Source organism: Candoia aspera, chromosome 1 (assembly GCF_035149785.1).
Source record: "Candoia aspera isolate rCanAsp1 chromosome 1, rCanAsp1.hap2, whole genome shotgun sequence".
NCBI classification, from domain to species: domain Eukaryota; kingdom Metazoa; phylum Chordata; class Lepidosauria; order Squamata; family Boidae; genus Candoia; species Candoia aspera.
In genome coordinates this window covers 2,171,957-2,194,608 of record NC_086153.1, presented here as the reverse complement: position 1 = coordinate 2,194,608, position 22,652 = coordinate 2,171,957, and the positions used below count along the sequence as shown (strand labels likewise).

Genomic DNA, 22,652 nt, shown 5'->3' with positions numbered 1-22,652 from the left:
GTTGGCTTCTTTCTGCCAAATGGAGAAGCTGCAACAAAATTAAAACGCACGCTCCTGCACGCACACAGCCCACAGCGGCCCCGACTCCAGCGTCTTGGTATTCTTCCAGTCTCTCGATCGGCAGGAATGATCGGTGCAGAGTGTGCATGCAGGCAGAAAGCCCAGAGATCACTCTCCCTACATCTCCAGTTAAATTTCAAAAAAAAAAAATCACGTAACTTTGAGGGACACCATTCTGCGCTCCCCAAGCTGCTGTCATGCATTTGCTTAAATATAAGGCAAAACCTCCTGACGGATTTGCACAGCTGTTGAACAGCTCCTGTGTGTAGGCAGTTAAATTCTCGGAGGCTGGATGGAAGGTTTCATTGGTTTTTCTACACCAGTGTTTCTCAACCTCGGCAACTTTAAGACGTGTGGACTTCAACTCCCAGAATTCCCCAGCCAGCCATGCTGGCTGGGGAATTCTGGGAGTTGAAGTCCACACGTCTTAAAGCTGCCAAGGTTGAGAAACACTGTGTGGAAAAACATGCAGGGCTGTGGCTTGAGGGGAAGAGTGACTTTCTGCTTCTGGAAACTGGAATCTTGGGGGAGATGGGCGGTAATTAAATCTGAATAATAAATACCAGCCCCGAAGATAGTTATGCAGAGCCCTCTTTTAAAAACTGGAGACCCCTGAGCCAGCTCTCCCGTTTTCCTTTTGAAAAACCTCGATTTTTCACATCAGCAAATGGGAAAGCAGGAAATCATTCTAATGGGCGTTTGCAGCTTGTTCACAGTTCGCAATATTTAAAGCCGTTTTCACACCTACCCCCCCATATCTATAAATTTATACGTCAAAGATGGCTTGCAGTCTAAACTATGGCTGTGTTTGCGCAGCGTATCTGACCACAGTTAAGGCACTTTCGGGAGCTTGCGTGACACACTGTGCAGCCAGCTGAAGCGCACTCACTAGGTCTGTGACACTTGCTTCAATGTGGTTGGCTAATTTGCACTTGTGTGTGTTGTTTGAATGAAGCCAGCATATGGAAAATGAATAGAAAATCATTAAAAACCAGCAGGGATCTGGTAGTTGACAAACTGCTTCCAGGATGAGGGACGAAGTCCAGCTGCTGGACCTGCGTAGCCTGCAAAGGGAACTGAGGTTTGCCCAACTCTGCAAGTATGGAAGAGGCCGGCGGGTGTGAAAGAGCATTCCCGTTCTCTGCTGAAACCGTGGGCAGAACAAGGACCAGGAGGCTGGGCCGAAAAAAAGGAGATTTTCTGATAATAGGAGTTGTTAAGCAGCGGAACCCAGACTGGTGGTGGGAAGTTGTCAAGCCTGCTGGCTGGGGGATTCTGGGAGTTGAAGCCCACCCGTCTTAAAGCCTGCTGGCTGGGGGATTCTGGGAGTTGAAGCCCACCCGTCTTAAAGCCTGCTGGCTGGGGGATTCTGGGAGTTGAAGCCCACCCGTCTTAAAGCCTGCTGGCTGGGGGATTCTGGGAGTTGAAGCCCCGTCTTAAAGCCTGCTGGCTGGGGGATTCTGGGAATTGAAGTCCACCCATCTTAAGGATGCCAAGGTTGCAAACACTGCTCTAGCTTGGTTTGTGTTCCTCCCTTGGCTCTGCGTATGAAACCAGCCATAACGAGAGACCAAGGAGTAAGCAGCTGAGCAAACTCAATGCTTCCTAGAAAAAAACACACCCTCTCACAAACAGAGAACCACTAGAGTTAGGAGATGGGAGTTCCAATTCTGGTTTTCTTTGGAGCCATGAGGACTAGAAACTTGACTTTTATTCCTGAATATAGCTGGCCCACCCACCCATATAGCAATCAGAAATTCTGAAGATAGGACTCAGAAGCCTTGACTTATGATTTCTTCAAAGTCTTTGCTTGATTTCCAGGCTAATGAAACATCTTCCTGGTCACCTGGACACAGTCTTGTGCCGCAGCCACTGGACAAGCCCCCCGCCCCAGCTGAAATCACAGCCTGTGGGGTGAACCAAGCCAGAAGCATCAGGGAGGGAGAACAAAAGGGAAACGGGGGCAGGTTCTCCTGGCAGCCCCAGGCAGGCCAGAGTGCTAAGCTGTCAAAAGATTAGACCTGACGGTTTTTCGGGAGTGCTGAGTACTTTGGCCTGCTGAATTATTAATAAATATACCAACTTAACGGGTTCCCATGAATAATAGATTCAGATTGGAAGGCCAGACAGTGAAAGAAAACCCAGGAACAACACAGTTGGGTATTTCTGCCCAAAGTGTGAAAGCAGATTCATTCATTTTAATACTGTTCCCACCCCCCACTTTTTAAAATTGATTTAGTTTTGCAGAGGAGGCCTAACAGCTGCCTGGGAAAGGGGTGGGGAGGTATGCTAGCCGAACAGGAGACCCCCACCCCACCCCAGAAGGCTTCCAGCAGAACGACAAGAGCAGCAGCTGCCCCATCCGATCGGTTTGCAAAATCAGCTGGCTGGAGAAAAAGCAGCCAGCATGGGGCTGAGAAAACTCCCCAGCGTCTCCAGATACCGAAAAGGGAGATTGTAGCAGCCGTTCTGCACACCTGAGGCCCTGGGTTCAAATCCCAGCATCTTGAGTTCCTCCGTCAGAAGGAGATGGGAAATATTATTCTCTGCCCACCGTCCTGGATAATGAGGGAGGGAATTGCGTAGAGATAATAGAAAATCCATGTATAAACCAACTCAGTTACATCTACATAGAGCGGTGTTTCTCAGCCTTGGCCACTTGAAGATGGGTGGACTTCAACTCCCAGAATTCCCCAGCCAGCATGGGTGGCTGAGGAATTCTGGGAGTTGAAGTCCACCCATCTTCAAGTGGCCAAGGCTGAGAAACACTGACAAAGACTTAAACCTTTTCAGCAAGAAACTATGCTAGTTACTGGCACACAAATTATTATGGGTTGGAGGATGGACCATACCCTGGGGAGAACGTAGATTCTACTGTTGGGTTCTTGGTGTTCTTTGAACTTTTTTTCCTGTTTTGTGACCAGGCGAGGTAACATCCTGAGGGCAGGGGAGAAGGAGGGGGGGGCAGGTGCTGGGTCCTCCTATAGATGGTCTTGGTGGGAATGTGGTTTCCTCCTGGGGGGTTCTTCGACCGGGCTATTGCTTCTTCCAAGATCGGCTATCCCACCTGGGTGTTGGCTGCTAAGGAGAATGGGCTCTTTGTGGCCCTCCTTGACTTTTGGTTCTTTCAAATGGTATGCTGATGGGGGTCACCGCTACCTGTCTGTTGATGGCTGCTTGGCTAGACCTTCCAGGAATTCCCGAGCATTTTTAGACTGGCCTCGATCCAAAGGGCCAAGTTGCAACTGGGGTTGAATTAGGGGCTGAGACATTCGGGAACGAGGTCGCTTCTGCTCGCCACCCTGGGCTTGGCCACGGCTGCCCCTTCTCTAGGCTGCACCCGCCTGTGACTAACCCCAGGCCTGCCGTGGGGAAGAGGAAGGCATTTGCTGGAGGCGGCCCCAGCAGGGAGCAGCCCCACCACACCGGCTCAGCTCACCTGGGAAGTCATTATCCCCATCCAATTTGCGAGAGAAACACCCTGGCAAGGCGGTTCCAGGCCGCCTTCCTCTCCTGTCCCCACGGTAAAACACTTCACTGGGCAGGAATGGGGAGACACAGCTTTGTAGGAAAGGTACCCCCCAGAAGCTTCTCAGAGGATGGGGAAGGCAGATGGGTCTTCAGTGGTCTAATAGCGACCTGGTAGGCTGATGCCCCAGGCTGGAGTCTCAAACTGGAGAATATAGCTTGCCCAGAAGGAAGAAAAGAAGGCACCCACAGGTATAAGATATGTAAGTATATAGGTAGCCCTCATTTAATGGCCACTCGTTCAAACTTATAATTGTGCTGAGCAAGGGGGACACAAGACCGGTCCTCGAAGTTCCGGCCATCTCAGCCCCCCCACATCACGTGATTGTGATTTCTGACCTTCCCTGCCAGCTTCCCTATTGACTTTGCTTGCATGCTTTTAAGACATGCTGGCTGGGGAATAAAGCATGCTGGCTGGGGAATTCTGGGAGTTGAAGTCCACACATCTTAAAGTTGCTGAGGTTGAGAAACACTAAGCTAACGTACCCAGATACGCCCATTAAAACGAAACAGCTCCTTCCAGCATGGGGAATTCTGGGAACTGAAGTCCACACATCTTAAACTTGCCAAGGTTGAAAAATGCTGCTGTAGACCCCAACATGTCAACGTATTTTAGCTTCACGTGCTAGGCAAACTCACCCCCAGATCGTGCATTTCACACCTGATTTCTTAAGCCTCCCAAATCAGTTCTGCGGCTGCCACTGAACCCCAGGAAGAGAAACAAATGAAGAAACAAGAATCCTAAGATTAAACAAATACGTTTTATTCGGAGATAGTGCTTAATCTTTTCATTTTTGTTAGCTAGATAATGCAACCAAATCTTTCCTATCTCAGCAGAGTCGAACCATCCGAGGTGGAAAGAAAAAATAAAACTCCAGCAGCAGTTCCTTAATGCAGAGCTCCGATAATGAATTCATCTTCATCTTTTCCCCCGTTTTTGCTATTCTGAAAGGGCCAATAAACAGCTTATTTGAAACAGGAGCCTTCTCTAACATCAAGCAATCTCTTACAGCCGAAAACTACCTGTCATTTTCTTTTATTCATAGCACTAACAGGATTAAACAGTCTTCCAAACTCAAAAGAGAAAAAATAGTTCATCAATTTAGGAACTTGATGCCACAGACCCTCATGGCATAGTGGCCGTCTCTGGAACTCATTGGAACAAAACCATTGTGTGTTAATGTTTAATTTCACAGTGTATGAATGGAGGTGAGGACCAGGATTCCTGGCAGCCAAAGCGCTCCAGATCATCTCTTCTCACCCTTGAGTCCTCTAAATACATTGGACTTCAAATCCCATGATCCTCACCGGCTGAGTGACAAATGGAAGTTGCAGTCTGCATACCACCATGGAGGAAGAGGTGACGTTTGGGTTAGCTTGGGTTGCATATAAAAAGACAAAATCTCTGTTTCTGAATCAGAAGATCCAACAGAATTATGCAATAGACATCTTTTTTAGATTTTATTTTTTGTTTCAAAGCGGGGGTGGGCAGGGGACGTCCAGTGTCTTTGTTAGGACGGGAACCAAACCAAAGTTGGACAAACAGAAGCTGAGGACAGGCCGGTGTTTTGTGGAAAACGCTTTTGACCAAGAATACATCTGATAAAATGGTTAACAGATATGTATGCCAGAGATGCTCCTGTGCTCCCCACACCCGCCATCGCCCTTTGGTGGTCGATCAAGATGAGGAACACGCTCCCTTGCTTTCAAGAGGGACCCGTGCAATGTTGACTGGGCTTCCTGTTGGTCAAAAAGTCCACGTGGAGTGCCTGGCTGACAAATGTCCTCCCCAACAAGAGGTTAGACCTCAGTCCCTGTCCACACACTTGCCCAGCATCTGCTGAGCTGGTACGTCTTGGTCATTCTCAGTGCTGTGGGAAGGAGATGAGAAGGCCCGGTCTTCTTCTTCTTCTTCTTCTCCACAAGGGGGTTGGGTTCTCACCAACCCAACCCTTGAGGATCTTCTTCCTTAAATCAGGCAAGAATGCCTCTCCATCGTTTTCGGATCTCCGACTGGGCCCGGCCGAAGTTTAAGTAGCAAAGTCTTGGCTAAGCTGCCTTGGATCTAAGCATCTGAGAGGGTGCTTAGCATCTGAGAGGGTGTGAACAAAGGCATCAACGTTCTCCTTGGGAAGATAAAAGTCATGGCCGGACGGGAACACGTTTTGGAGCTGGCTCACCTTCGGCCGGGAGAAAAATGGTACAAAAGGGGCAGGACACGTTCACGGGGTGGGAGGGACTGTGCCTCCAAAGTGGGAGAACTGGATGGGGAGCAGAAAGGGCGGCCCCTTTGGATCTCGTGGCCAGCCTTGGAGGGAGGAAGAGGGGAGCCCACCTGCCCGGGGAACCTTGGCCTCCGCGTGCCCAGATGGAGGGTCCCGCGGCAGTCTGCCTGCCCCTTCCCAGGCGGTGGAACATGGTCCCAGAAGTCCCTGTAGGCAGCGTCCTCCGTCAATGGAAAGCATAGAGCAGCAGGAGGATCGTGCAGATGCTGATGACGCCCCCCAGGATGAGCGTGTCCCGCCGCTTGCGCAGGTTGATCCTCTGGATCAGGCTGTTCACGGCTGGAAAACGGTCTTGGGAGGGAGCCGCGAGTTAAGGAAGCAAGGAGGAGCGTTGGCTTGCCCCCCCCCCGCCGCTTGTGGGCTTTTTGAGGGGATGTGCTTAAAAGAACCATCCAACCTTGACTCCACAGACGCCTAACCAGTGTTTCTCAACCTCAGCAACTTTAAGATGTGTGGACTTCAACTCCCAGAATTCCCCAGCCAGCCATGCTGGCTGGGGAATTCTGGGAGTTGAAGTCCACACATCTTAAAGTTGCTGAGGTTGAGAAACACCATGCCTAAGTGTGGCGGGCAAAGCTGCCTGTTGGCCCCCAAGTAGCTCAGGGGGTCTCAGACCCTCCTCACACGCATAACTTCATACTGACACAGCAGCACATGAAGGGTTCTTGTTCGCTGTTATTGCGATGTGTATTTGCTCCTCCGTATTGAGGAGGCCACCTCCCACGGGGGTCCTGATGAGGGGCTGGGACTGTGTCACCCATCCCTCCTGGAGCAGCCCCACCACCCTGGAGGCATTTTCTCAGAGGCAAGCCTCACATCGCTCAGGATCTTACCCCCTGGGTGGCGTGGACTGGAGGACAGCCAAATGCTTGCAGGCAGGGGCTGGCCCCTTTCCTCAGAGATGCGTCGGGAGTTGTACCTCTTAAGAGCCAGACGCAAAGGCCAAGCAGTCAGCCCCAATCCCAGATCCTGGCTGTTCTGGATCCAGCCCTCCCTTCTGAAGGGCCAAAGCACCCCAACCTGACCTTTCCACTCTTCCACCTTCAGGCCTCCGTCACCCTCCCTCCAGCAACCACAAATTGGGACTCACAGCTCAGTCGTTAAGTGAAGCAGTTGTTAAGTGAAACTGCGACTGGGCTTATGATCTTACTGTACTTCAGCTTTCCAGACCTGTCAAAGTCGTAAAGGCGAGGATTGGTCGCAAAGTGACTTTTTCATCACTGTCTTAACTGTGAATGGTTGCTGAAGGAGGCAGCCGCTAAACGAGGACTACCTGTGTATGCTCAGCCTACAGAAAAAGAGATTGAGGGGAGGTTTGACAAAGGCATCCGCAGCGTCTTCTCCTTTTGTGCACGTAACACAGCAGCACCATGCGTGACAGAGCTTATGGTGCTTCTGTCGTTTTGCCCCTCTCTGGATACAGCAGCTGTTTTGAGACATCTGAGGGGCTTTCAAAGGGAGTGGACCGACTCTTAGTTCCCCAAAAGGCGGGGTCAGAACGAGGGGTGAAAATGACAAGGAAGGGATTTCAGGCTAGCCATCAGGCAGAACTTCCTTACTGTATCAGCGGTCAGCCCGCGAGACAGGCTGCCCCCTGAAATGGTGACTTCTCCTTCCCGGATTATCTGCCAAAAATGCTCTAACGGACCTTGCACCGAGCAGGGGGTTGGACTGGATGACCTCTGAGGTCATTTCCAACTTTGGGATTCCAATCTCATCCAGTGCCCTGGAGGTGAGAAGCAGCAGGAGAAAGGATACTGGCCAGGGTGTTCATCTTACTCTGTATGGATTTCATCACCCCTCGCTGGGAAGTCATATTTTCTTTCGTGGCCATGGCAATGCTGGCGGGGGGACCAGAGAGAGAGAGAAAAAAGGATTAGGCATGAAACTCAGGTTGAGGTAACTGAGCTGTGCTGTGGCTCTCCTGCTTTGCCGGACAAGCAACATTTGGTTTTATAAATCTGTTTAAGCCCCCGGAGCTTCCCCCATGGAATCCTGGGGTTTGTAGTTCGGGGGGAGAAAAGTTTGACCTCCCCAGACTGTTAGATCAACAGAAGGTCCAGAAAAGCCGTTCCTAAACCCTGGAACTTTTCTGTGGCTGCATGGAGATTTCCTGCTACGGGTCTCGAAGGAGGCATTCAGCGGCTGTTAGGCAAAGGCCAGCTTGGCCCAGCGAGGGAGGAGGGAGTGAGAAGCAAGCTCAGGATAATCCAGCCTTGATCCTCTTAGGTATAAGAGGGAAAGGAAGGGGAACACCAGCAGGCTTTCAAGATTCTGTTGTTATTATACCCTGTAACAACAAAGTCGTTCTTGTGGAACCCGTTTCCTGACATTGCCTACCTTGAAGGGCTGGCATATGCTAATGACTGGGCTGCCCACAACCACAAGCCCGCCCCCCCCGTTTTACCTGTGCTGCAAACAGCCAGTCCCCCATCAGCTGCGCCAGGCCGGGGGGTTGAGCAAGCCAGGGAGGCCTGGAACTGAGCTGGTTTTCCCTCACCCAGTGGCCCACGGAGGTATTGGGATCAGCCAGGAGGACCCCTCTTAACAGTTTCTCATGAAGGTACCCCGAGTGTGCGAAGAGAGGGTGTGTGTGTATGTATGGCAGATGCTCAAAGTCTAAGTATAATGCAGAGACAGCCTTTTCCTTTTGCAAGATGGGACTGCCTGCAGGGGGTGGGATGTGGAACAGACACCGGGACAGTCTTTTCCCTGGAGTGGAAAATCAGGGCTTCCACACCGCTCCCCACACCTGTCCCCAAGAAAGGCAGTTAGGATTAAACTGCGATGATTAAGCTGCTGCTTGCAAATGAAGAAGAAAACCACAGGGAGCCAGGAGAAAGTGGGCCCAAGATTGGGCAGTTTTCTTCATCTGACGCTGCAGCATCTGTCCGGAACTTTTGCACCAGGGGGACCTTCCAAGCAGACCGACATTTCAGCCAGGAGGCTTAACCGGGAATGCGTGTCTCTCTGCCACAGCAGATGAGCGCGTTTCCCGGGCTACCAAACCAGGGAATTGGGGCCGACCCATCTCTACCCAGGGGACCCTCCTTGAGGAATTGGGGCCAGCCCAGGAAGGAGAGAGAAACAAGGAGCCTGGGGGGAGAAAGGCCAGGTTGGTGCAGCAAAGCTGCTGACAAAGTCGAAATAACAATGTGGCAGGAGGGGGACCTGCCGAGAACAACAAAGAGAAGCAAACTGCTTCTTGGGGCTGGGAAGAACTCCGATGGCCGTAACAGAGAGAGAAGAACATGCCCGGGCTCTTTGGAATTCCAGGCTGGAAAGATGGGCAAGTCAAAGGGATTCCCAAGAGAAAAACAGCCATCGATGACCAGCCAAGCACCTCCTTTTCGCACAGACCCAATACAGGCAGTCCTTGCTTAACGACCACAATTGGGACCAGAATTTTGGGGGTTAAGCAAAGTGGTCATTAAGTGAATCCGACCCAATTTAATGATTTTTTGCAGCAGTCGTTAAGCGAATCACCGTGGGTGTTAAGCAAACCAGGTGGCCGTTAAGCAAATCACGTGGCTCCCCATTGATTTTGCTTGCTGGAAGCTGGCCGGGAAGGTCAAAAATGGCAATCATGTGACCGTGGGACACTGCGATGGTCATAAATGCAAACCAGTTGCCAAGTGCCTGAATCGTGATCGTGTGACCGCAGGGACACTGCAATGGCCATAAGCGTAAGGACCGGTCATAATTGTTTTTCAACACGGTTGTAAGTCTGAACTGTTGCTAAACAAATGGTTGTTAAGCGAGGACTACCTGCAAACTGACCTCTTAATAAAACTGGCTCCACCCAGTGGGTCCACCCAGTGACTGATGTGAAGAGGTAGCCCCACCATTTTAGAGTGGGCCCAGAGCTCAAGGTACAGCACTTTGTACATTCAAGGAGCTAAAAACAAATTTTTTTTTAAAATGGGGGGGGGGGGACAATAGGAAGGAGAATCCCAAACCATTTTATGAAGAGTGAGGATGCTGGTGATCCCAGAAAGCTGACCATTGAAGAGGCCAGGGAATGAGGGGAAAAAATGGAGCATCCCCAAAAAAAGCCCACTGCTGGATGGCTGGAAGCCTACCGTTCTACGCATCAACATTTTGTTGCAGTTGCCACTTATTCTAGCAGCAGAGTGAGCAACCTAAAAGCATTCAGTACTATCCCTTAATCTGTGCTCAAGCTCACATTTGAATTCATGCCCAAGATAGAAAAATGTCATTTATTATTGAGGTGAGAAACCTGAGGCCTTTCTTGCAGCCCCAGCAGGACTCTCCAAACATACAGCCAAAGGTCAATTTCGCACCACTTTTACGTTGTAAACACTCACCACCAACAATGTTCCCCTAAAAAAGGCTTGAAAATTTAACCCCCCCCAAACAAAACATAAGCAGCACACACACCCTTGCATCATCTGTGCCTCCAGGAAAAAAAAGGGCTACCAACTGGATAATTATAATTAAGAGAGGGTGAGGCTATCGAAGTCCAATTGTCACAGGGGCCAGGTATTAAGTAGCCAGCCAGGAACCCTGGATTGACTGCAAGGGGCTTTCCTCGTGGTCTTTCTTGCTCCTGCCTGCAGTGCAGGCCAGTTCCTGCCTAGCAAGCTGTTCAAGCAAGGCAGGTTAGCAGCCACGCTGCCTCTTCCTCCCTGACCCAACGCTGCCACTTCTAAAGCAGTTGAGAGGGCCACGGCTCTTCCCCGGAGCGCCCCTGGTGTGCTCAGCATCAGACCAGGCAAGGGTGTGTGTGCAAATACGGGCTGCATCGGCCCACAGCCACTGCCTGCAGCCAGCAGGGTGGCTCAGAGGCCCGGAGCCAAGCGCTAATGTTAAATACACTTTAGATTCTCTCCCTCAGAAGGCCACAATCGCGGCCCTTGTTCCAGGGGAAAAAAAGGCTGCCAGATGGTGCCTCTGGCAGAGGAGAGGAAAGGCAAGGAGTCAGAACAGACACCATTAAGGAAAGAGGTTTGAAAGCGCTGCTTCCCCGAGGCGACTTGTAAAACTTCCAATTTCCAATCACCCCGGGTCTCGAATGCGATACAGCCGTCCCAGATAGACTGCACCACAATTGCCATCGTCTTCCAGGCAGAACTTTGTAGTGGAGGGAGAAAAGAGGGACTGAGCCATTTTGATGGTCCCTTCCTACCCTTCCCTGTTGTTGTTTTTTTTGTGGGGGGGAGTTAATTTAGTTCCATACGTACTGAAGAGCTAAGAAGTTCCCACTTTAAAAAAGAAAGATCTGAAACAGTGCAAAGAAGCAAGAAGCAATGAAAGACACACTTCCTGGGGGCCCCTGCCCCCCCCCCCCAAATCTGTAAAGCTGTGCAGCAGGTGAGGCCCACCTTGCGGGCCAACACCTAGCCAAACCTTAGCTCAGCCTTTCTCAACCGTAGCCACTTTAAGATGTGTGGACTTCAACTCCCAGAATTCCCCAGCCAGCGTGGCTGGCTGGGGAATTCTGGGAGTTGAAGTCCACACATCTTAAAGTGGCCAAGGTTGAGAAACACTGCCTTAGCTGATCTCCAAACCTATGCAGGACCAGGCCTGATTGGGGCTTGGATGCGACACCACCAGGAAATCCCAAGCCTAAAATGGGATTAAAAAAAACAAAACAAATCCCAGCTAACCATCAGTGACCAACCATTTCCATATTGCTGCCCATGATGTGAACGTGGCCATGGATTCACCACCAGCAAAAATGGACTCGTTGGAGGCTGTCCTCGCGAGACGATGCAGAGATTTTGCTTCCTTTCGGTGGAACGGGACCCAAGGCCCAAAATCTGTTTTTCTTCGTTTCAAGGAAAGCTGGCAAAGCCCAAGGGAAGCGAAGGCGGGACAGGAGCCCCCCCACCGCAAGGAAGACCCCAAGGCCAGGGCAGAACGAGACTCCCACAGGCTAGAGACTGGGAGAGGAAACGGGAGGGAAGGAATGGGACAGAAAAAGAGGGACCCCCCCCAAACACTAACACAGAAGGGAGAAGTGGGCCCTGGACCCCAGAAACAAGGCCACGCTAACCAGCCAGCTACACCCTGGAAGAAAAGCTGACCATCAGTTTCCCTATTTGCTGCCCCTCCAGTTAAAATCAGGCAGTGCTGATTTCCAGCATCTGGCCCCCGAGAGGTAGGCTACTCTTGGAGAGGGAGGCTCCATCGAACCATCAGGGCTAACCATGTGGGGTAAACCGTGCCTCTGTGGAGGTTCCCAGTCCCTCCTGAAAGCTATCCAGTGGCCGTCACCAAATCTCCTGGAACGAGTGCCCGTAACGGGTTGCTCAGAGTCTGTGCTCTGAGTCAAGAGGCTTTCTGGGGGTCGACCTGCCTTCCTTGCTTCGGCACAAGAGGAAAAGGTGCCTTAAAAATCAATGGATTTAATCTCTGCCCAAGGCCACTCTGCCCTCCCATGTGCCACTGCCTGCTCCTGTGGGATCTCCTGGTGGTCCCCCATCCAAGTCCTGACCAGATCCGATCCCACTTAGCCTTTCTGTCTCAAAAGCCAAATCCAATAAATTAGGATGGCCCCGAAGGACAGGGAGGGGGCCATAACCCCCCTCCAGGGGAATTAAAAAGGTAACCCTGCCATTCCCCAATGAGAATTCTGGATTTGCCTTGAAGCAGAAACCTGGGGAGGAGGTGAATGGGGGAAGACTCGTTCCAGCTGCAGAAAGGATCAGAAAAAGGGCGCGGACGATGCCAAAGCAGCAGCGAGGATGCTTCCAAGAACGTCCAGCCCAGCGTGGTCACTGCTAGAGAGCAGCAGAAACTGGATGTACATTTCCACGGCCTCCTGCAGATCAGGAAAATGCTGTCAGCAGCCAGGAGCAGCAGAAATGGTAGCAGTGGGGGGGGGGGGGGGACACAGCAGAAAAACCATCTGTTTGCAGGAGGAAAAGGGCAGATGCGAAACCAGCACAGCCTAAATCACAGAGTCAGCACTGCTGTCCCGTCCCAAGACCCCTATGTAGCTCTGCTTTCCCAGCATCCCCCCTGCAAGGCCCTGGGGGGAGGCTGGTGATCTCGGGCACGTGCCCCCTTCAATTCAGCCTCCCCGGGGTGCAGCCCAGGCCTGTCGAGTGCTCAGTGTTTGCTGAAAAGAGAGTCTCGTTAGCCAGCTTGAGCATTGCAGAGTTGGAAGGGACCTCAGAGGTCATCCAGACCAACCCTGCTCAAGGCAGAGCCCACTAGAGCAGTGTTTCCCAACTTTGGCAACCTTAAGGTACGTGGGCTTCAAACTCCCAGAATTCCCCAGCCAGCCATGCTGGCTGGGGCATTCTGGGAGTTTGAAGCCCACCCACCTTAAGGTTGCCACGGTTGAGAAACACTGGCCTAAGCAGATGACGATGGAGTGGCTTTGTTTTCGTGGGACCAAGGTTTAGATGACGCACGCGAAGAGGTCATGCAACTTGAGCAGCCCTCCCGGCCACTTTCGGGGAACTCGGGAGCGATGTCTCATGCATTAAATCAAACCGATTTTGCACTCCGCAGTGCAGCCAGGGCGATAAAAGAAGAGATGGAAAAGAGCTGATTTTCGAAAGACGTTTTCTTACTGTTCAGTCCCTTTAGCAAATGTCCCTTTTGCCCTCCTGGCAGTAAAACTCTTTGGGAACAAAACAAAACTCTTTTTCTGCCCAGCACTGCAGGCAGCAGGAGCCTGGTACCGTATCTTTTATCGTATGGTAAGATGCAAGGAAAACAGAGAGAAAAATGGGGCATTGGGGGAATGCTGCTAGCAGGAAGGACCGGGGTGGGGGGGGCAAATCTTGGACCTTTCGGGCAGCCACCCCAAGACAGTACCAGGCAGCATCTCTCTAAGTACTTCTTAAAATACTAGGCTTCCCCTTTCCAAAAAACACTACCATTTTAATATAAACAAATAAAAAACTGAGATTACAGGTAGTCCTTGCTTAACAACCATTTAGTGACAGTTCAAACTTATGACAGTGCTGAAAAAACCCAACTTACAACTAGTCCTCACACTTACAGCCATCACAGTGTCCCTGCGGTCATGTGATCACGATTTGGGCACTTGGCAACCGGTTCGCATTTATGACCATCACAGCATCCCGTGGTCATGTGATTGCCATTTTTGACCTTCCTGGCCGGCTTCTGGCCAGCAAAATCAATGGGGAACTGTGTGATTCACTTAATGAACACATGGTTCGCTTAATGCCTGTGGTGATTTGCTTAACGACCACCACAAAAAGGTTGTAAAATTGGGTCAGATTCACTTAATGACCACTTGGCTTAGCAACCGAATTTCCAGTCCCAATTTTGGTCATTAAGCGAGGACCACCTGCAAGCCTGCCCCCGAGGTTTAGGAAACATTCAGATCCCTTGGTTGCAAGGGGGTAACCCTTCTAGAAGGCCCTTCTGCGGCCCAGGAACTGGGGAATCTGGGGAGGCAACAGGGAGTGGGTTTTCTAATTCTGGGATAACGTTAAAGCTGATAGGCTCTGGGCTGGGGGACAAGCAACGCGGGGATCCTCCAGGGTGGGTGCCAGTTGAAGCAATGCAGTGGATCACTTTGAAGGAAGCCATCTGCGGTCTTACCTTATCGTCTCTTCTATCAGCCGGTCGGAGCTGGAAGGAAAAGCCAAATGTTTAATTTTCATACCCCCGCTTTCCCTGCACCAACCATAAAAATAAAACTGGTGTCTATAAATATTGAGAGACAGCAAACCAATCAAAATAAACAACCGAATAAATGTGTTAGCATCTACATTTATTTTACAAAGAGTGTTGGCAGTAAAAGTTGGGGAGCCCACGCAAGGAAAGGCAGAGGAGGTGAAAACGCTGCCCAGCCACCCTCCCTCCCTCTTCTTCACTCATGCTTCTGGCCTGGCCTGAGCTGTGATCAAGAAAGCACCAAGGATTCCTGGAAGGCAAAGTCCTTTCTAACAGCCCGACATCTTTCCCAACTCCCTGCCTTTCTGCCTGCCTTCCCTGGGCCCGCCTGTCCCCTGGTGCTGCCAGGAAGCCCGGATGCAGATCAGCACCCCAAGTTTCCTAACTCTTTGTCTTTGGAGTCCCCCACCAGGGACAGGAAAGGCTTCTGCAGAGATCCACAATCTGGGATGTTAGCTTTTAGTACAAGCATCTGCCTGGATGACGTCACTTAAAGGAGCTGAAAAGAGATGCCACATGCTAATCACAGAGAGGGAGCAAGCAGGTAAAAGATGGATGCAATTCTTAAAAATGGGAAAAGTTTGGGGGGGGCATACAGTCAGATACACGTTTTTTTGGCCTCCAAGGACCGCAGGGGTGAAAGGCCAGGATGTCCCCAGAAGGGGTGTGAGCCAAACTTTGTTCTGGTTTGAGGGGGCTGCCTAAAATAGATGGGTTAAAGTTACTGCATGCCTAATTCACTTTTTTTTACAAGTGAAGAACGGCATCAACAAAACTGGGCGAATTTCTGCCAAAAATCGGCAGCATGATCCGGTGATTATTCCTTTATTTATTATTAAGTATATTCATTAGATTTGTACACTGCCTGACTCCCAGCGACTCTGGGCAGTTCGCAAGGTTAAAAACCCAGAAATAATACAATAATAAAGATGAAAGAGCAAAAAGAGGGCAAAACCAAGAAACAGACAGAGGGGCTTCAACCACCGTAGCTAAAAGTCTGAGCAAAGAGTCTTCAAGGCTGTTTTTTTTCTTTAATGAATTGCAAAAATTGGATTGGGGGTACAGCCTGCAGCTAGCAGGCTATTCAACCCCTGCTGGAAACATATTTATTAAAAAAAAAGTCAAGGCGGGGCTTGGGGGATGTATTTACTGGTACACTGGCACATTTCTAAAGCTGCCACCTCCTCCCTCTCTCTACTACTCCAGATTTCCCCAAAACATCCGCTTTCGGTCCCAGTCTAAAAGTGAGCTCTAAGGAAGACTTTGCATGCTTCTTGAGAACAGGAAAATACTCCACCGCCGATTTGCAAAGCAAGAAAGAATCTGGCCTCGCCAGCATTTAGCAAAAGCTCCCAGCCCCCTCCTGCTTTCCCAATATTAACAGACCACCACCCCAAAGTCAGCAGCATCTTCATTTTTCCTTTCTCCATTTTTTCTGAAAATATTGCCAATTCCTTTGCAGGGAGCTGACGTTCATTTCCATCTACTTTTAGGAGCGCAGGGGGGGGAAAATCTGAACAGATGGCTGTTTTGGTTTGTTGAGTGTGTTAATATTGTGAAAAGGAACAGAAAAGGAGCAGGAAAAAAAACTGTCTAAGGATAACTGACTCGGAAAGAAGATCACGTTGTTGCTTTCCTGTATGAGTCCCTGCTCTGGGCTTGCTCCAGTCAAAACTAAAACTAAGAAACTCCAGAGGGCTGTGCTAATTCTAAAGAATAAAATATTTTTTAGCTGGTGTGTGTGTATGTGTGCGCGCAGTATTTTGGTTGTCTGAAGTTTTGTTTTTTTAACAGGCTGACTTGCAGCTGTGCAGGAAGGCTGCAGTACTTGCTCTGCGGTGGGAAGGACTCTGGATTAATCCATTTGATTAATCCTTGGAAGTCACTGGTGCTGTGTGCTGTAAGCAGGTCTGATGTAGCAGGAGAAGCCACCCTGTGCAAAGGCCATGGCTTAGCAGGAGGCTCCCAAGGATCTCAGTTTTAATCTACAGGATACCAGGCAGGGCTGAGAAGAGTCAAGGCCCATTGCCCAGTTTCTGCCCACCTGGTCAAAGCTGATGGAGCTGGTGCACTCCAGATCCCCTTGATTAGACAGTGCCAGTAATCGGGACCCAGGCAGCAGGCCCTCCCTGTCACAGCACCTGCCCTCTGGAATGAGATCCTTCCCGAGATCCAGGTGGGCCCCCTTCCTCAGTGTGTTTCTGTCTATATAGCGTATTGTTTGAATGGATGCTGATTTTGTTCACTTTTAACTGTTGCTTGGTCAACGTTGTGAGCTGCAGAGAGTTGTCTTGAAGTCGGGTGGTGCCTAAATCTAGGTGAATGAATCAATAGGCTGCAGTAAGGGACTCTGGAGGAGCTGCTGCCACTGGCCAGCGTAGGATTGGGGTAGGACATCTCCGTTTCCCCTTCCCTTCCTGTGAGAGGTTGTGAGGAAGCTGGGAAAGGATTGGAAAGGGGAGGAGAGGAGGCAGAAACAGTCAAGGGATGGAAGGCGAGAGCACAGGCAGCTTAGCTCATAAAGAGCAACTCAGCCCAGGTGGTGAGAAACCCCGGAGGAAGCCTTTCGAGCCACTCAGCGAGACTCTGCCTTAATAAACTCACTCCCAGTGAGGTGGGAAAGACCTCTTGCTGTTCCCAGGACCCCGTGTTTACCCCAGACTAGCCTTCAAGGCATCTTGATGAAATCTTCCTTGATCTTGCCCACCTGTGGTGGGGCTTCACACCTCCCTCCAGGAAATCATCAGGGGCTGCAGGATCCCCAAAATCGGACAGCAGCTGAAGCCCATGCAGAAGTTCTGGGAGTTGAAGTCCACGCATCTTGCAGCGGCCAAGCTTGGAAAACCCCGGTCTAAAGCATCCTGCATCTTCCTCGCTCATCTGGCGAGCAGGCAGGGATCATCTCTTAAAGCGCCCCTTGGAAAGGGATGCTGAGTCAAGCCAAAGCCACCGGCCTGGCTCCAGCAACGCCGGGGGGGAAACTAGCCAGGTTTCCAAGCAAGATGACAGATTCAGCGCAAAGGGGACGACTTGGCTGTCTACGGTCAACCCCCGCCCTGGTGATGGGTTCCAGGAGAGCCAGTTGGATGAGTCAGACCACCGAACCAGCAAGGCTAATGGGGGTATCCAAGAGGATCCGGTTCTGGGAAGCTCATGAGGGAGTCAAAGAGGAAGGGCTCTCTCCTCCCTGTGACCAGCATCCAATCCTCAGAAATATAATGCCATTCAAAACGGGGGTTCTGTTCCTGGCTGTTCTCTCCAACCAATCCACGAAATAACTTGTGGTACCCAGATGCACAACTGAATTCGACATGTAGAGTCGTCTTTCCTTCCTCCTCAACTCCCTGCCAATCTCTTCAGCTCCTAGCATGATCATCTCTCTCAATGCAACCTCTAAATCAGTGTTTTTCAAAGTTGGCAATGTTAAGACGGTGAACTTCAACGCCCAGAATTCCCCAGCCAGCCATGCTGGCTGGGGAATTCTGGGAGTTGAAGTCCACACTTCTTAAAGCTGTTGAGGCTGAGAAACACTGCTCTCAACCATTCCTAAATTCTCGACAAAGTGCTCTGGGCAGAATAAACCTTGCGCCTTCTTCTGGAGCCTCAGTGGCAGCTGGCAGGGAGCATGGCACCTTGCGCCAATTCTGGCCCACTGGTCCTTTGTGGGTTTCTCAACATTTCCTCCAGAAAATGAAACCAGCTGGTGGGATTTCCAGAGTGGCTCTTCCACTCTGGGTGAAAGTGGCACAGCGCTGTGGCTAGATTACAAGTGATTTCGCAGCCAAGGAGACTATCCAGGACTAACTTTTAAAGACGGGTTGGCTGGATCTACTGCCTCAGTTGCCTTTTTATACTGCTTCTGTTCATGTAGGCTTCTCCAACGGCTCCTGCTCATTAAGTGAGGACTACCTGTAGCTTTGGGTGTCTCCCATCCAAGCCTGAACTCGGCCTGACACTGCTTAGCTTTCTAGCCCAGAGGAGGACAGCCAGGTGCCACCTCTCTGAACTAGAAATGCAAAGATACAGTCCCACCCTTCTGACTGGAGGGGGTGGCAAACCTATTGGGATTTCCCTCCCTCTGGGAAGTTCCTCCTGAGAGCCATCCCCGGGTCTGTGTCCACCCTGAGGCTCCATCTGTGCTACCCACTCCTAACTTCCCAAGTGTGCTCTGCAGCCGACAATGCAGCTCAGACAAGCATCTTCTACCTCCCTGGAAGGCCAGTTCCTGGGGAGATTGACCCTTCCTCGTAATTGCAGCCGATTCCCCCAAGGGATGGGTCTAAACGAACTTAAAAACAAAGCAGCGGGCATTAATGTAAGTCATTAGCACCAGCTACCTCTGTCAGAATGAATTCCGGTAATTTGCTAATGGACTCGGCTAACTTTCCCCTTCCAATGTTCTTGCAGCCCCAGGTTGTTGAGGCGGCACAGAAATTCACTCCGCAGATTCCATCTGGACGTGAGTGTAGAAGGGATGGGCAATTACGGATGGGGGAAAAAAGCAGAACAAAGCGAAAAACAACGCAGGAAATGTGGGAGCTTTAATACCGCAGGTGGAAACCAATCAAAAGGTTACCACAATGTCAGCTTCTGAGTTCATTAAAAAAAGACAGGAAAAATCAGACGGGAGGTGGAAGGGACGAACCAGAAAAACAAAGAAAAGGCCATGTTCCAAAGGGGCGTAACCAAATAGCAAAGGGAATTTGCTCATTCATCCGCAGGGCCTTCGTTCCTGGCTCTCTTATTACTTTGAAATTAAAACAAAACGCATCCGAGTGAGGCTTTATCTAATACCAGCCAAACAAGGATGCTAATCCAGGCCTGGACACGAACCGGTGGTGAGCAGAGGAACAAATGTACAAGCAGACACATTCTGTGGCCCAAATGGGGGACCGGAGGAACCATTTCATACATCACGCTACGCCAGGGTACAAATGGTCACACTCCAGGAGACGAATGGGTCTATTTTAGTCAATGCCACTGGGGTGTTAAAGCCCAGCCGAACAAAATGATGTTTCGGAAAAGTCTGACTTCCAGGAATCCGAGCCGAGGGTCACACAATGTTCGGGGGGGGGGGGGGAGAGATACCTGGCTCTGGGGGACAACTTTATTAGTGGCCTTCCTAGCCAAAGAGACCAGCTGAATTTTATTAAAGATGTTTTTAGCAAGCCCTGCAACCAGACCAGTGGGGCCTCGCAGCCAGCTAGCAGTGCAGATTTCCAAAGTCTATTTTTTACAAACGTCAGAAGGGCAGAACGGAGAGAGAGACATCTTCCCGGACAAAACTCCACCCGAGACACTCACAGAGCGAATGAGGTTTCTGCAGGCCTCCCCACCGGGAACCCCCAGGGCCCACGCTGCCATTTCTACAAGGAAGATCTGTGGTTTCCTACTTCACTCAAGCATCACAGCTTCAGAAATTGAGCTTTCAAAAAACGGATGGCGGAACACATTTCTTTTGCCTTCTCAAGGAAGAGAGCAGGCTGTGATGACTGGAATGGAGACCTGGGTTCAAGTCTGCCCCCACTCCTGAATGCAGCTGGAATCTCACGGTGCAGCTCAGGATAACAGGGTGGGGCGGGGGGAACCCTGTACGGGAATTCACCTTCTATGCTAACCCTTGGCTTCTTTTAACTATGGTTTGGGGACACCCCCCCCCCCATAAGCTATACACCCTGACTGACAGACCTCATTGGCAAGCATTCCACAGGATGCTTAGCCAGCAGCAGGCTAAATGCTCCTGAAAGAGTGAACCCAATGGGTGCTCAGAGGCTGATGATGCCCCAGATGCCTCTCATTCTGGGCCACGGCTCAGGAGAACAGAGAGCGTCTCAATGCTGGATTCACTTCCGCCCCAGCCTCTTGGTTAGTACCTTTTTCAGTAACCTGCTTGGCTCCACTGCCTACCAGTTGCACAGAGAAGATTGATTCTTTCTTTTTCTTTTCTTTTTCTTCCTATCTATCTATCTACCTACCTACCTACCTACCTAATTTGTCACCGCCCATCTCCTCTCACCAGAGGGACTCTGGGCGGTTGCTCAGGGAAGAGGCCCACCTTGGCTCCAGGGAATCTGGATCAAGGGCTGGGGAAGGGCCCTTCTTCCGGTGAGGTGCTGGGTTGCAATGCCCATCATCCCCAGCCAGGGCAGCCATTGTCAGGAGGTGACGGGCATTCCAGATGTGGAGGAGAGACTTTCACTTGGTCCCCACCCCACCCCGTTAGCTCAAAGCTCGCCTCCTTTCCGCAAGCGCTGGTGCCAAGCCAGCTCCCACCAAAATGAAACTCAGCACATTGCCGGATTTGGCTGCACCCCACCTTGTCCTCCTCCACCTCGGCCATTATCTGCGGCTTCTGTTAACTAACAAGGACCGCTAGTAACTCTGTTCTGCCTTCCACCCACTCCTCCGCAAAGGGCCCTGCTGGGGAATTCTCCACTTTTATAATGAATTAATTACCCAGAAGGTGGAACCGCCGAAAACGAACAAGGGGCGACTTCATTGCTTCAGCTCACAGCAAGGACCTGCGGCTACAGGGCTGTGCCCGGCCAGCAATTTGGCCGGAGTGGCACGAAAACGGCAGAATCTAGCGGAGGACCCCTGCTGCTTGGCTTTTAAAATCAAGTTTCTAGACCTCATGGTTGGAAGCCCAGATGTCAGAATCATGCACAACAACAAAAATGCACACCTTGGCTTAACCAGCATAGTTGATATCAATTGCAGATTTTTTTTTCTCCCAGCGCAGAAATTTATTTTTGTTTTTTAGAAATGCAGCACAGGTAGGCTGTTCTCGGATCAGCCAACTGAGGACAGATACCGAAATAACAGAACTCTTGATGAGCGGCCACTTCCTGCAGCCATACCTACTTTGGATTCCTCCAGATGTGTTGGGTCTACAGCTCTTATTTATTTGATGTATACACAACTCTGGGCAGCTCAGAACAACAATAAAAACTAGGTAGTCCTTGTTTAGCGACCACAAATTGAGACTGGCCACTCAGTTGTTAAGTGAAGCAGTTGCTAAGTGAAACTGCAACTGTGCTTACAATCTGACTTCCACTTTCCTTTACAGACCTGCAAAGGTCGTAAATATGAGGATTGGTCGCAAAGTGACTTTTTCATCACTGTCGTAACTGCAAATGGTCACTAAATGAGGCAGTCACTGAATGAGGACTACCTATAAAAACAAAAACCTGGTGCCTCAGCCATCCTCCTTGGATGCACCCATCCAAAAGAACCACCCCCAGGTGCCCACCTCACCTTATCCCAGCCCTTGGGGGAGAGCCAGATCCTTACAGCCTTCTGGAAGGCTAAGAGGGTGGGGGGCTTGCCGGATCCCAGGGTGGAGAGTGTTCCACGGGGTAGGGCTGCTCCGGAAAAAGCACGCTTCCTGCAAGTTTGAGACCCTGTTCTAAGGCCGACGGTGAGTGAGAACTGCTGAAGTACCAGCTGAAGCCCTGCCAGACGTTGGCCACGCTCCTTGGGGGCCATGAGAACTGCGGTCCAGCAACACTGGAGGACGAGGGCACAGGCGCCCCATCCCTGGGCAGAAGCTCCTTTGAGTTCAGCTGGTGCTCCAGCTGCGGCCCTTCCGGAGCACGATGGCTACTCATCGCCTCTCGAACTGACTACCGCAACACCCTTAAGGCGGGGCTGCCTTTGAAGACCACCCAGAAGCCGCTCTCTGTGGAGGAGACCCACCAGTGCCCCAGAATCCCAGCCTCCTTGGTGCTAAGGAGCTTCTGAGTCCTACCAAAAGCGGTTTTTAACCCACAGGGCCCTTCCTTGGCAGCTTGGCACCTGGCCACCTGCAGGACTGCTCCTTCAAGGGGAACCCCCCTACCTGGTTCACTCAGCTAGGATGGGGATGGCTGAATGTGCCCCCTCCCAACAAGGCTGGGGGAGGAGCTAAAGCTGGTTATTCCCCTGGGGATGCCCCGGAAGACCCTCCCTGCGAAGGACAAGCAACGCGCCCGAGGCATCTTTTCAGGGAGCTGTGAAAGCAGAGCTCTTCTGCGGAGCCATTAACGGATGAGGCTCTGTGGAGTTGGGCTGGTTTTCACGTTTTTGTGGTTTTCCATTTAGCTTCTGCAAAGCACTGGGAGTCCTTGTGGAGCTGGTGGTCTATCAATCAATCAATCAATCAATCTTTATCCC

The 22,652-nt window shown here is 50.9% G+C and overlaps 1 protein-coding gene across 2 annotated transcripts in view; it reads right to left on the bottom strand.

The window, feature by feature from the left end:
• Positions 1–4,335: 4,335 nt before the first annotated feature.
• Positions 4,336–22,652, bottom strand: part of GOSR1 (golgi SNAP receptor complex member 1) — a 48,542-nt gene continuing 30,225 nt past the window's right edge. For both annotated transcript variants that reach the window (XM_063296064.1, XM_063296073.1), the window contains exons 7-9: positions 14,424–14,453; positions 7,632–7,714; positions 4,336–6,164 (exon numbers count right to left, since the gene is read on the bottom strand). In XM_063296064.1, coding sequence (XP_063152134.1) covers positions 6,040–6,164; positions 7,632–7,714; positions 14,424–14,453 — 238 coding nt within the window. In that variant the 3' untranslated portion in view covers positions 4,336–6,039. The remainder of the gene's footprint in view (positions 6,165–7,631; positions 7,715–14,423; positions 14,454–22,652) is intronic.